General features: G+C 38.9%; 1 protein-coding gene across 1 annotated transcript in view; it reads right to left on the bottom strand.

Moving 5' to 3' along the window:
- Positions 1 to 14,525, bottom strand: part of LOC109698807 (beta-galactosidase-1-like protein 2) — a 92,878-nt gene that overhangs the window by 37,671 nt on the left and 40,682 nt on the right. Inside the window, exons 4-5 of the mRNA XM_074066310.1 lie at positions 4,485 to 4,553; positions 2,142 to 2,237 (exon numbers count right to left, since the gene is read on the bottom strand). Of these exons, the coding sequence (XP_073922411.1) occupies positions 2,142 to 2,237; positions 4,485 to 4,553 (165 nt within the window). The remainder of the gene's footprint in view (positions 1 to 2,141; positions 2,238 to 4,484; positions 4,554 to 14,525) is intronic.

Genomic DNA, 14,525 nt, shown 5'->3' on the forward strand with positions numbered 1-14,525 from the left:
AGAGTAAAAGAGAGATAGCTCTCTTTACTGGAGTATTACTCAGCCATGACAAGGAAGGAATTATGATAGATGCTTCGTGGATGAACCTTGAACACATGCTATGTGAAATAAGCCAGACCACAAAGGACATACAGTGTCAGATTCAATTAATATGAAATATCCAGAATGGGAAAATCTGTAGAGGAAAAAGGCGGAATAGAGGTTGCCACTGTGGCTGAAAGGAAGAAAAAATGAGGAGAGACTGAAGTATGGGATTTGCTACTGGAGGGATGAAAAATATTCTGAAACTAGGCAATGGTGCTGATTATTCAATATACTGGATGTGGTTAATGCCACAGAATTGCACACTGTAAAAGGGCTGAAACAGTCAATTTTGTGTTTATGTGTGCTTTACTATGATAAAAACTAGAACTTACAAAGATATTACTTAAGAAATAGTAGCCATTAGGCTTTTTGGGTTTTTGTTGTTTTGTTTTATTTCACTTCAGAGAACTAGGGTTTACTCTTGGGGATATACCCAAAAGACTGTGACACAGGTTACTCCAGAGGCACCTGCACACCCATGTTTATTGCGGCACTATTCACAATAGCCAAGTTATGGAAACAGCCAAGATGCTCCACCACTGACGAATGGATTAAGAAAATGTGGTATCTATACACAATGGAATTCTATGCAGCCATGAAGAAGAACCAAATGTTATCATTCACTGGTAAATGGATGGAATTGGAGAACATCATTCTGAGTGAAGTTAGCCTGGCCCAAAAGACCAAAAATCATATGTTCTCTCTCATATGTGGACATTAGATCAAGAGCAAACACAAGAGGATTGGACTGTGAGCACATGATAAAAGCGAGAGCACACAAGGGAGGGGTGAGGATAGGTAAGACACCTAAAAAATTAGCTAGCATTTGTTCCCCTTAATGCAAAGAAACTAAAGCAGATACCTTAAAAGCAACTGAGGCCAATAGGAGAAGGGGACCAGGAACTAGAGAAAAGGTTAGATCAAAAAGAATTAACCTAGAAGGTAACACACACACAGAGGAAATCAATGTGAGTCAACTCCCTGTATAGCTATCCTTATCTCAACTAACAAAAACCCTTGTTCCTTCCTATTATTGCTTATACTCTCTCTTCAACAAAATTAGAAATAAGGGCAAAATAGTTTCTGCCAGGTATTGAGGGGGTGGGGGGGAGAGGGAGGGGGCGGAGTGGGTGGTAAGGGAGGGGGTGGAGCAGGGGGGAGAAATGACCCAAGCCTTGTATGCACCTATGAATAATAAAACAATAAAAAAAAAGAGAGAGAACTAGGTTTGAACTCAAGGCCTGTGCTTGCTAGGCAGGTGCTTTACCCCTTGAGCTATGCCCCTATCCCTTGTTTTGTTTTTTTTTTTGAGACAGGTTTTGCTACATAGCCCAGGATGGCCTTGAACTTGAGATCCTCTTACCTCAGCCTCCTGAGTGCTGGGATTATGGTGTACTACCACACCAGACTTCATTGGTTTTAAAAATAATTCTGGACTCTACCTCATTTGCACTTCAGAAATGGAGATTTATTTTTTAAATACTATATAACAATGGAACTTGAGTATAAAGGTTGGAATTGTCTGGAGGGAATTGGGAAAGGACAGGGTACTGAGAGGTAAAGAGGATTGAAGCACACTGCATACATGAAATAGTATAATGAACCCACCAAACACTGTTTTCAAGAGGTGGAGAAGAGTGAGGGACTTTAATATAGGGGTGAACTTGTTCAAGTACATTGTACACAGAAAACTCCATTATACCATTAAAAAGAAAACCACACACACACATATAAAATGACGGTAGGTGTGGAGGCATGGCTCAAGCAGTAGAGCACTTGCCTAGCAAGTGTGAAGCCCTAAATTCAAACTCCTGCACCACCAAAAAAAAAAAAAACAAAGATGGTAGGATAATGAATAAATAGCAATTTTGAATAAAGGGGGAAAATATTATATAATCTCCAACATTTTAAGGATCATTTTCTATATCATTAAATGAACAAAATAGTGCAGATATACATAGAAACAAAGCAAAAGCGCTTTGCTCTCACTGCATTTGAATGTGCTTTTGAGTTGTCCCATGTGCAGTCTCAGCCAGGGACCTGAAAACACAACTCACCTGGGCAAGCCTCCAAGGTCTAAGTCAACACCGATGTAGGGGCCTGGACACAGAATGACCCAGAGCCCCACCTCCGAAGCCATGGATATAAAAGCCCTAGGAAGCAAAGCATGACAATAATTTCACACTGGCATCACTGCCACATTTCCCTTCTTGCTTTCTTCTGCAGTTCGAATGAATGGACCTCTCAGCCTGGCCCACTCAAGTTACCTAGGAGACATGTATGGGGAGACTGCAAGTCCCACACTCAGTAAGAAGTGGGCTCTGCAAGGCACTGAAGAGAAGGCATTAAAGTGAAATTAAAGACATCCTACCAACTCCAGCCTTCACCATGTAACTCCACTCCTGCTCTGTGTCTCCTGCTCCATAAATGAACCACCATCCAAGAAGCCACTGGAGGCAGAGATTTACAAGTTATTCTTGCTCCTCCTTCTTTCTCACCTCCTGCTGTCTATCAGCCACCAAATCAGGTTCATTCTTCCAACCTATATTTTTCACATTTTCACTTCCTCTGCATGCCTACTGCTACCACACTGGTTCCAGAATTCATCTCACACTTGAGTTATAGAATGACTGACTGGTTTCCTTCCTTCATTCTTACCTTCTTCCAATCCTTCTCCAATTACTGTCAATAATAACATCATCAACAACAGCAGGAACTGACTTTTTGTTGTATCAGCATCAGGAACCACTGTTAAACTTCTTTGTTTGTTTTGGGCAATTGTAAGAGACAGGTATAAACATATTCTCCATTTTACAGATAAGAAAATAAAAACATCAAGATCAGAGCTTCCTCAGGTCAAATCTTGGTAAATAGAAAAACTAAAATTGGAAATCAGGCACAGAACCTCCAAAAATGGATCCTAACTACTCTGTCATGCTGCCTCTTAAAAAGTCTGGGGGAGAGGGGCTGGGGATGTAGTTCAGGAGTAGAGCACTTGCCTAGCATATGCAAAGCTCTAGGAAAAAACAAAAGAGAAAAATCCTGCACAAGTAACCATTCTAAATGCAAACTTCTCAAATTAAAATTCTTCAATAATTCTACAATGCCCTCAAAATAGTTCTCAAATTCTGTAGCAAAGAATGTTAGGCCAAGATTTGGATTTCCGTTATCTCACCAGTTTTTGACAGTTCCGCTAGCCAGCATTACTCGCAGAGGCAAGAAAATGCAATGTGTGGCACAAAGTTAATCACAAACCCGTTCCCCTTTCTTCCTGGAACACAGCTCCCAGCTCCCAGCTCCCATGCATTAGCTGGGACCATATGACTAATGTCCAGGCAATAAAATGTGAGCAGAGTGTGACACCTAAAGGAGATTCTGGAGTTTGAACTCAGGACCCTCATGCTTGCTAGGCAGACACTGCGCCAGCCCTCTTTTGCCTTGTGTAATTTTGTGATAGGATCTCACAAACTATTTGCTGAGCCTAGCCTCGAACTGTGATCTTCCTGATTTCTGCTTCCTGAGTAGCTAGGATTATAGGCATGAGCCATCAGCACCTGGCCTAAAGGAGATTCTTCATGCTCTTTCTTCCACTTGCTGGTTTGATAAAGACAGGCATGGTGGTTTGGAAGTTATGTGTTGAAGATGGTGAGGGACAAGATAGAAAGACCCTGAATCCTCCCATTTATTGGAAGAGAGATACATTCATCAGAAATACCTATTTTAGATTCTGCTTAGATGAAAATAAACCTTCACTGTCAAAAGAGTTTGAGGCTTACCTGTTACAGCACCTGACATCACCTTAATTGATATACACCGTACTTTCACTCTCTGACTTTGCCTCTGCTGGGCACTCCACCTGAAATACCACTCAGCCCCTTCTGTTCACTACTACTCAGCCTTGCAACTTACCTCAGCTATTATGTCACCATTGTCTTCTGTGATCTGTTCCCTAGTTGGGGCCACAGCCTTAATATATTGTATTTCCCTCCCCTCTGCAGAGAATCTTCACTCTTGAAAGCACAAAGTGTTTTGTATGTCTCCAGCACCAAAGATAATGTCTAAATTACAGAAGATGATAAATATGTATTTCTGAATAAACAGATACTCTACTTCTGCCATGTCTTAGGAACTCTATAAACTATAGACCAGAAATCAACTATTTTTACTTGAGAGAATAGGTTCTTCCTGATAGACTAACACTGTAGAATGCTGGATGAACAGTTTCTAAACCACACGGTGACACAAGGCCTATGCTCCACTGTAAATTAGGACAGAAAATTACCACTTTCTTAATGGTTCTCAAAGTAGACAGTCATTGCCCCCTACTGCTTCACCTAATCCCCACAGGCAAATCCCAATCTCTAAATCCTGAAATCAGGAAATTAAAGCATAGCACATACATGAGATCCAGGTTGTCAGTGAAATAAAACTGGCCTATTATTGGCTCATGGAGGTTCCAGGGAACGTGCCTGCAATAGGGGAAAAAACAGAAATATTAGAATCTCTCCTTTACTTGACTTAATAACATACTGGTCCCTCCAATTCAGAGTGCCTCGGGTATCTCTAAGTGGAAGAGGCTGAAGGTCTCAACAGCCAAACAGTATGTGTGAAAATAGCTATGCCTTATCTTCAAAATATCCACCCCCTAACACCCAGTAAAGATCCAAGAAGCCAGTATTTTTCTATGATTCTGGACTTCAGAATAGATGGGTATATATGTAATGTCCTCTGGAATGTACCCACAAGTTTCTTTTTTTTTTTTCCTTTTTCTTTTTTGGCAGTACTAGAGTTTGAACGCAGGACCTCAAGCTTAATAGGCAGGCATGCTACACTTCAGCTACAACTCCAGCCTGGTTTTTGTTTTTTTGGAAACAGGGTCTCACTGTGTAACCCAGGCTGTCCTTGAACTTGCTATACTGTGGCCTCAGCCTCCGTAGTGCTAGGATCACATTATTTCTTTCCTTCTTTCTTTCTTTCTTCCTTCCTTTTTTTCTCTCTCTTTTCTTTCTTTCTAATGCTCATGAAAAAAAAGGAAAAAGTGCTCATGAAAACATATAAACATTTTAAAGTTTACATTCATAATGGATTTTAAAAAAGAAAAAAATTTATTAACCTTTATACAGAAACCAGAAAGCCATGAAAAGTTTACAGGACTGACTGCATTCTACATTTTTTTAAGTTGTCCTGGGGATGGATCCCAGGGCCTGTGCATGCTAGGCAAGGACTCTATTGACAAGCTATGTTCCCAGATCCTAGATTATACACAAACTTATTTAAAAGAATAAGATGAAATTCAACATCCAATAAAATACAATTCATAACATATCAATTTAAAAAATACTAGGCACAGAGATTCCAAGATGGCGGCTAGAGGTAGGAAGCAGAAAGCGAGCCTCCTATAGTGAAATCTTGGAGAGATGCTGGAGACACACTTTGCAGGCATAATCACCGAGAAAAGGCATAACTTTGACCCCTCCACATCTCCAGCCGGTGCAGAGAACCTCCACTTCACGTTAAACGGAGAACCGAGGAGGGCCCCCGGGGCCGCCAGTGGCCGGCGCCCATACGGCTTGGGAAGACGCAAACCAGGTGAGCTTCGTGGTACCGCGGTAGCCCCACAGACAAGCCTGGGCCAGAGCAGCATAGACCCCTGGACAGACTGACCTCCACCCGGGAAAAAAAGAGAAACTGAGTACTAAGCAATAAGAACAGTTAAGACACGCTGGAAAGAGGGTGGGGCGCCCTGAGCGCTGAAGATCGGGGGAAGGGAATCCTTCCCGGGACTGTAAATAAACGAGCCGGGCTGGCCGGAGAGCCTCTGGTGGGAGCGGGGCGCGCCCAGCAACCAGGAGCGGGGACGCTTGTGAAAGGAGGGAAGACCCATTTCCCACGTGAACTGTAAATAAACACGCAGGCCTGACAACACGGGGCAGTGTCACCTTTCCCAGTGCTTGGAAAGGGGAAAGCCTGTAGCAGAGGCTCCCGCACAGGAGAACTCTGAGCAAACAAAGCCTGTGGGACCAGGTGAGTGCTAGCTCACCCCAGAGATCTGCATAAATAACGCCACCAGCTACAGGCTGAGAGCAGCAGGCAGGCAAGCCACAGTTGCAGATACCACTCTCAGAACTGCCTCCAGACGCTTTTTTTTCTTTTTCTCCCTACCTTTGATGAGAGAACAACCGAATTACACCTGCAAGCCGAAAAACTTACTGAAACTGTATTGCATTTGAACTGGGGACACTTGGTGGGGCTTTTTTTTTTTTTTCTTCTGTGTGTGTGTGAGTGTAGTTTTGTTCTACTTTATGCATCCCCTTTGATGAGACAACTACAGAACAACATCTGAGGCACCAACTCCAGGACTGGAGATTGAGACGGACACCCAAATTATTAAGACTGAAATTGCATTGCATATAAACTTGGAAGCTTTTTGGTTTTTTTTTTAATTTTCTATTTTCCATTTTATTTTAATTCATTTTTATAAATAGATATTACTTTCATATACTTATTTTTTATTTTTTTATCTTTGATTTTCAATCCTCTCTCTGTCTCTCTATTGTCTGTTCAGCTTACTGTCGATTAGTACACTAACACTCCCTGTTTATACCTTTGAAACTCTCTTGTCTGATACCTTGTTCTGCTTTCTCCCTATTGTCTGTATATTTGTTTTCCCCTTTTCTTTAACTTCTTGCTTTCCTTCTCAGCTCACTCTTCCATTCTCAATATTACCATTGTTATTATTACAAGCTAGAAAATACTTAATTACACACAGTACAGGGACAGTAACAACACCAAGGACAATGACGGGAAGACAGAAAAAACAAGGAAACCAGTTTCCCCACAGCAAAAAATTAGTACAGGAACCAGAGGGGAATGAAGAGAACAGAAACTCAGATCCAGACTCCAACAAAATGAAGATAAACTATGCCAAAGGACCCAATGAAGCCCACAAGAATAATTTAAAAGAAGACATACTACAAGTACTCAATGAAAATTTTATAGAGATGATATTGGATAGGGTCAACCAAAATGTACAGGAGACACTCAAGAAATTCCAAGACAATAAAAATAGAGAATTTGAAAAAGCAAAAGAAGAAATAAAGGAAACCATAGAAGCACTGTATAAACACCAAAGTGAAAGAGAGAACACAATGAATAAATGGATAAATGAACTCAGGACAAAAATAGACAACAATAAAGAAGAAAACAGCCAGGATATGGAAAACCTCAGAAAAAAGAACGAAACAGAATTGCAAAACAAAACGGAAGGCCAATCCAGCAGAATAGAACAAACAGAAGACAGAATCTCAGAACTTGAAGATGAAATGGTAATTAAAGGAAAAACTGAAGAACTATTAATTAAACAACTCAAGACCTGTGAAAAGAAAAGGCAAGAACTCACTGACTCCATCAAAAGACCCAACTTGACAATCATGGGCGTCGAAGAAGGAGAAGAGGTGCAAGCGAAGGGAATGCGTAATATATTCAACAAAATAATAACGGAAAATTTCCCAAATCTAGAGAAAGATATTCCCATACACATGCAAGAGGCCTCCAGGACACCAAACAGACCAGATCAAAATAGAACTACTCCACGACATATCATCATTAAAACAACAAGTTCAGAAACTAAGGAAAGAATATTGAAGGCTGTAAGAGAGAAAAAACAAGTAACATACAAAGGTAAACCCATCAAAATCACAGCAGACTTCTCAACAGAAACATTAAAAGCAAGAAGAGCGTGGGGTGAGATCTTCCGGGCACTGAATGAAAATAACTTCAACCCCAGGATACTCTACCCAGCAAAGCTATCATTCAAAATAGATGGAGCAATAAAAGTCTTCCATGATAAGCAGAAACTAAAACAATATGTGACCACAAAGCCACCATTACAAAAGATTCTGCAAGGGATCCTGCACACAGAAAGTGACACCCAACTTAACCATGAAAAGGCAGGCAGCACCAAACCACAGGATAAGAAAAAGCAAGACAGTAGAGAGTAACATCAAGTTAGGTACACACAATCAAACCTTCAAACAACTAAGATAACTAAATGGCAGGAATCACCACACACCTATCAGTACTAATGCTTAATGTTAATGGACTTAATTCACCCATCAAAAGACACCGTTTGACAAAATGGATTAAAAAAGAAGATCCAACAATTTGTTGCTTACAGGAGACTCATCTCACTGACAGAAATAAGCATATGCTTAGGATGAAAGGCTGGAAGAAGATTTACCAAGCCAATGGCCCCCGAAAACAAGCAGGAGTAGCAATACTTATCTCTGACAAAGTAGACTTCAAACCTACATTGATCAAACGAGATAAAGAAGGACATTCCATACTAATAAAAGGGGAAATAGACCAAAAGGAAATAATAATCATCAATCTGTACGCACCCAATGTCAACGCACCCAATTTCATCAAACATACCCTGAAAGACCTAAAAGCATATATAAACGCCAACACAGTGGTTGTGGGAGACTTTAACACTCCATTATCATCAATAGATAGGTCATCCAAACAAAAACTCAATAAAGAAATCCAAGATCTAAAATATGCAATAGATCAAGTGGACCTAGTAGATGTCTACAGAACATTTCATCCAACCTCTACACAATATACATTCTTCTCAGCAGCCCATGGAACCTTCTCCAAAATAGATCATGTCCTAGGGCACAAAGCAAGCCTCAGCAAATATAAGAAAATAGAAATAATACCATGCATACTATCTGACCACAATGCAGTAAAAGTAGAACTCAACAACAAAAGTAAAGACAAAAAACATGCAAACAGCTGGAAACTAAATAACTCATTACTTAATGAAGAATGGATCATCGATGCAATAAAAGAGGAAATTAAAAAGTTCCTAGAAGTCAATGAAAATGAAAACACAACCTACCGGAACCTATGGGACACAGCTAAGGCAGTCTTGAGAGGAAAGTTTATAGCCGTGAGTGCATATATTAAAAAGATTGAAAGATCCCAAATCAATGACCTAATGATACATCTCAAACTCCTAGAAAAACAAGAACAAGCAAATCCCAAAACAAATAGAAGGAGAGAAATAATAAAAATAAGAGCTGAAATCAACGAAATAGAAACCAAAAAAACCATACAAAGAATTAATGAAACAAAAAGTTGGTTCTTTGAAAAAATAAACAAGATCGATAGACCCCTGGCAAACCTGACTAAAATGAGGAGAGAAAAAACCCAAATTAGTAGAATCAGGAATGCAAAAGGGGAGATAACAACAAACACCATGGAAGTCCAGGAAATCATCAGAGACTACTTCGAGAACCTATATTCAAATAAATTTGAAAATCTAAAAGAAATGGACAGATTTCTAGATACATATGATCATCCAAAACTGAACCAAGAGGAAATTAATCACCTGAATAGACCTATAACACAAAATGAAATTGAAGCAGCAATCAAGAGTCTCCCCAAAAAGAAAAGTCCAGCACCTGATGGATTCTCTGCTGAATTCTATCAGACCTTTAAAGAAGAACTGATACCAACCCTCCTTAAACTGTTCCATGAAATAGAAAGGGAAGGAAAACTGCCAAACACATTTTATGAAGCCAGTATTACACTTATCCCAAAACCAGGCAAAGACACCTCCAAAAAGGAGAACTATAGGCCAATCTCCTTAATGAACATTCATGCAAAAATCCTCAACAAAATAATGGCAAATCGAATTCAGCAACACATCAAAAAGATTATTCACCACGACCAGGTAGGCTTCATCCCAGGGATGCAGGGGTGGTTCAACATACGAAAATCAATAAATGTAATAAACCACATTAACAGAAGCAAAGACAAAAACCACTTGATCATCTCAATAGATGCAGAAAAAGCCTTTGATAAGATCCAACATCATTTCATGATAAAAGCTCTAAGAAAACTAGGAATAGAAGGAAAGTTCCTCAACATTATAAAAGCTATATATGACAAACCTACAGCCAGCATTATACTTAACAGAGAAAAATTAAAACCATTCCCTCTAAAATCAGGAACCAGACAAGGATGCCCACTATCTCCACTCCTATTCAACATAGTACTGGAATTCCTTGCCAGAGCAATTAGGCAAGAAAAAGGAATAAAAGGAATACAAATAGGTAAAGAAACTGTCAAAATATCCCTATTTGCAGACGACATGATCCTATACCTTAAAGACCCAAAAAACTCTACTCAGAAGCTTCTAGACATCATCAATAGCTATAGCAAGGTAGCAGGATATAAAATCAACATAGAAAAATCATTAGCATTTCTATACACTAACAATGAGCAAACGGAAAAAGAAAGTATGAAAACAATTCCATTTACAATAGCCTCAAAAAAAATCAAATACCTAGGTGTAAACCTAACAAAAGATGTGAAAGACCTCTACAAGGAAAACTATACACTTCTGAAGAAAGAGACTGAGGAAGACTATAGAAAGTGGAGAGATCTCCCATGCTCATGGATTGGTAGAATCAACATAGTAAAAATGTCGATACTCCCCAAAGTAATCTACATGTTTAATGCAATTCCCATCAAAATTCCAATGACATTCATTAAAGAGATTGAAAAATCTACTGTGAAATTTATATGGAAACACAAGAGGCCACGAATAGCCAAGGCAGTACTCAGTCAAAAGAACAATGCAGGAGGTATCACAATACCTGACTTCAAACTATATTACAAAGCAATAACAATAAAAACAGCATGGTACTGGCACAAAAACAGACATGAAGACCAGTGGAACAGAATAGAGGATCCAGATATGAAGCCACACAACTATGAGCAACTTATCTTTGACAAAGGAGCTAAAAATATACGATGGAGAAATAGCAGCCTCTTCAACAAAAACTGCTGGGAAAACTGGTTAGCAGTCTGCAAAAAACTGAAACTAGATCCATGTATATCACCCTATACCAAGATTAACTCAAAATGGATCAAGGATCTTAATATCAGACCACAAACTCTTAAGTTGATACAAGAAAGAGTAGGAAATACTCTGGAGTTAGTAGGTATAGGTAAGAACTTTCTCAATGAAACCCCAGCAGCACAGCAACTAAGAGATAGCATAGATAAATGGGACCTCATAAAACTAAAAAGCTTCTGTTCATCAAAAGAAATGGTCTCTAAACTGAAGAGAACACCCACAGAGTGGGAGAAAATATTTGCCAATTATACATCAGACAAAGGACTGATAACCAGAATATACAGGGAACTTAAAAAACTAAATTCTCCCAAAACTAATGAACCAATAAAGAAATGGGCATGTGAACTAAACAGAACTTTCTCAAAAGAAGAAATTCAAATGGCCAGAAAACACATGAAAAAATGCTCACCATCTCTAGCAATAAAGGAAATGCAAATTAAAACCACACTAAGATTCCACCTCACCCCTGTTAGAATAGCCATCATCAGCAACACCACCAACAACAGGTGTTGGCGAGGATGCGGGGAAAAAGGAACCCTCTTACACTGTTGGTGGGAATGTAGACTAGAACAACCACTCTGGAAAAAAATTTGGAGGCTACTTAAAAAGCTGGACATCGATCTACCATTTGATCCAGCAATACCACTCTTGGGGATATACCCAAAAGACTGTTACTCCAGAGGCATCTGCACATCCATGTTTATTGCGGCACTATTCACAATAGCCAAGTTATGGAAACAGCCAAGATGCCCCACCACTGACGAATGGATTAAGAAAATGTGGTATCTATACACAATGGAATTTTATGCAGCCATGAAGAAGAATGAAATGTTATCATTCGCTGGTAAATGGATGGAATTGGAGAACATCATTCTGAGTGAGGTTAGCCTGGCCCAAAAGACCAAAAATCGTATGTTCTCCCTCATATGTGGACATTAGATCAAGGGCAAACACAACAAGGGGATTGGACTTTGAGCACATGATAAAAGCGAGAGCACACAAGGGAGGGATGAGGATAGGTAAGACACCTAAAAAACTAGCTAGCATTTGTTGCCCTTAATGCAGAGAAACTAAAGCAGATACCTTAAAGCAACTGAGGCCAATAGGAAAAGGGGACCAGGAACTAGAGAAAAGGTTAGATCAAAAAGAATTAACCTAGAAGGTAACACCCACGCACAGGAAATCAATGTGAGTCAATGCCCTGTATAGCTATCCTTATCTCAACCAGCAAAACCCCTTGTTCCTTCCTATTATTGCTTATACTCTCTCTACAACAAAATTAGAGATAAGGGCAAAATAGTTTCTGCTGGGTATTGAGGGGTGGGAGCGGGAGGGGGTGGATTGGGTGGTAAGGGAGGGGGTGGGGGCAGGGGGGAGAAATGAACCAAGCCTTGTATGCACATATGAATAATAAAAGAAAAATGAAAAAAAAATACTAGGCAGGCACACAAATAGGAAAATATGACCTATAAACTGAGGAAAAATATTAATCAACAGAAATGAGCACATATAATGAAACTAGCAGAAAAGAATGTTAAGAGGGTATATAAAGATACACCATATCTTTATAAAGAAAACATGACTGAATTTCTAGATTAAAAATATATTTATCTGAAATAAAATGCCTGTATACTATTAAGAGAAGAAAATGAAAATACACCTGTTAGGACAAACAGAAGAGCAAATATCGTAGAATAAAAGGTCAGTAAAATTTAAGATATAAAAAAAGAAAGTATCCAAAATAGAAAATAAATTAAAAAAACTGAAAAAAACAAATAAAGCACCAGTGATATGTGAGATCTTATCAAGAAGTCTCACACAGGCAGGTGCCAGAGTCCCAAGCTTTTAATCCTAGCTACTCCATAGGCAGCGATCAGGAGAATCAAGGTGCAAAGCAAGCCTAGGCAAATAGTTTGAGACTTCATCTCAAAAATACTCAGCACAAAAAAGGTCTAGCAGAGTGGCTTGAGTGTTAGAGCACCTGCCTAGTACGTGTGAGGCCCTGAGTTCAAACCCCAGTACCACGAAAAAAAAAAAAAAAGTCTTACATGTAATTGAAGTCCCCAGAAAAGGAAAGAGGCAAAAATATCTGAAGAATTAAGGACACTGGGCTAGCAGAGTGGCTCAAAGCAAGAGGGCCTGAGTTCAAACCCCAGTACAGTAAAAAAAAAAAAAAAAGAATTAGGGATAAAAATTTTCCAACTCTGATAAAAGCTAAAACCTTACAGATTCAACAATCTTGATAAGCCACAAGTAGAATTTTTTTAAACTATGCCATAGCACATCATAGTCAAAAAACTGTAAACCAAAAAAAAAAAAAAAAACTTTAAAGCAGCCAGAGAGTAAAAAAATAACAAATCATACAAAGAAAAAAGGATAGGAAGTGTAACCAAGGCTAACTTAAACCTCTAGCTTCACTTGCTTTTAATTGACTTAAAAAACAACTAAGCATGCCTGTAAACCTAGTGCTCAGGAGATAGAGCCAGCATGGAAGCAAGGTCCCATGTTCCAAAACACCAAAAAAAAAAAAAAAAAAAAGATTTTGGAGGTTGCACAGCTGAGTAATATATTATTAGTACCCCACTAGCTTTGCTTTATATAACACCTGATTGCAGCTGCCTATTGGGTTAAAACTGTTCTCTGAAAAAGGTGCCTTTTGCTCCCCTCCCCTGTTCTGCCAGGAATTTCACTTAAGAATTTAAATAGGCCTTTACATAAGAACTTTGGAAGCAAATGTATCCTTAAAAAATAAAGAATCCATGGAAATTTGGAAATTAAAAATAAATATACCAAATATACTTAAATATCTTAAATAATTCACAGAATAGTATGGAAAATTGTACAAAAGGAAATTTGGAAATCTCTAGTAAATAGAAAATTGTTCTTTTAAAAAACAGAAATTACCTATTTGAATAGAAGTAGAAAAATCTAACTAAATTAGAATTACCTTCCATACACGACCCTGTTACCAACCCCACCATCAAATATGATTTTTAAATTTTTTTTAATTGTTGGGATCAAATTCCAAGTTTCCATGTTGTGAGTCATAAAAATCAAATTAATGTTATCAAGCTAATATGAAAACTGAAAACACTAGAAAAATATATAGACCCAACTGATACCACTCAAATATTTTTGAGCATTTACTATAATTGCTGCCATCATTCTGGGCTTAGTGATGCATGCTGGAATCCCAACAACTGGGGGAGGAGGGCATGGAGGTAGGAGGAGCTAGTGTTCCAGGACTACATAGTGAGACCCTGTCCCCCAAAAAACGATGACTGCTGTCATCAAAAGCTCACATCCCTGGGAGAGGGAGCAGGGTGTGGGGAATTGGCAACAGAATCTATATGCATAAGTTCTAAAGAAGGAATAGGGAATAGATCGTAACAGTATGTTATCAAATCAACCACATTTTACCAAAAGACAACCCTAAATTAAGAAAACTGTTAAGAGTATACATAAAATAGTCTAGTTAAAGGGACAGGGCTTGGGGATATAGCTCAGTGAC

This window comes from Castor canadensis, chromosome 2 (genome assembly GCF_047511655.1).
Source record: "Castor canadensis chromosome 2, mCasCan1.hap1v2, whole genome shotgun sequence".
Lineage (NCBI taxonomy): Eukaryota > Metazoa > Chordata > Mammalia > Rodentia > Castoridae > Castor > Castor canadensis.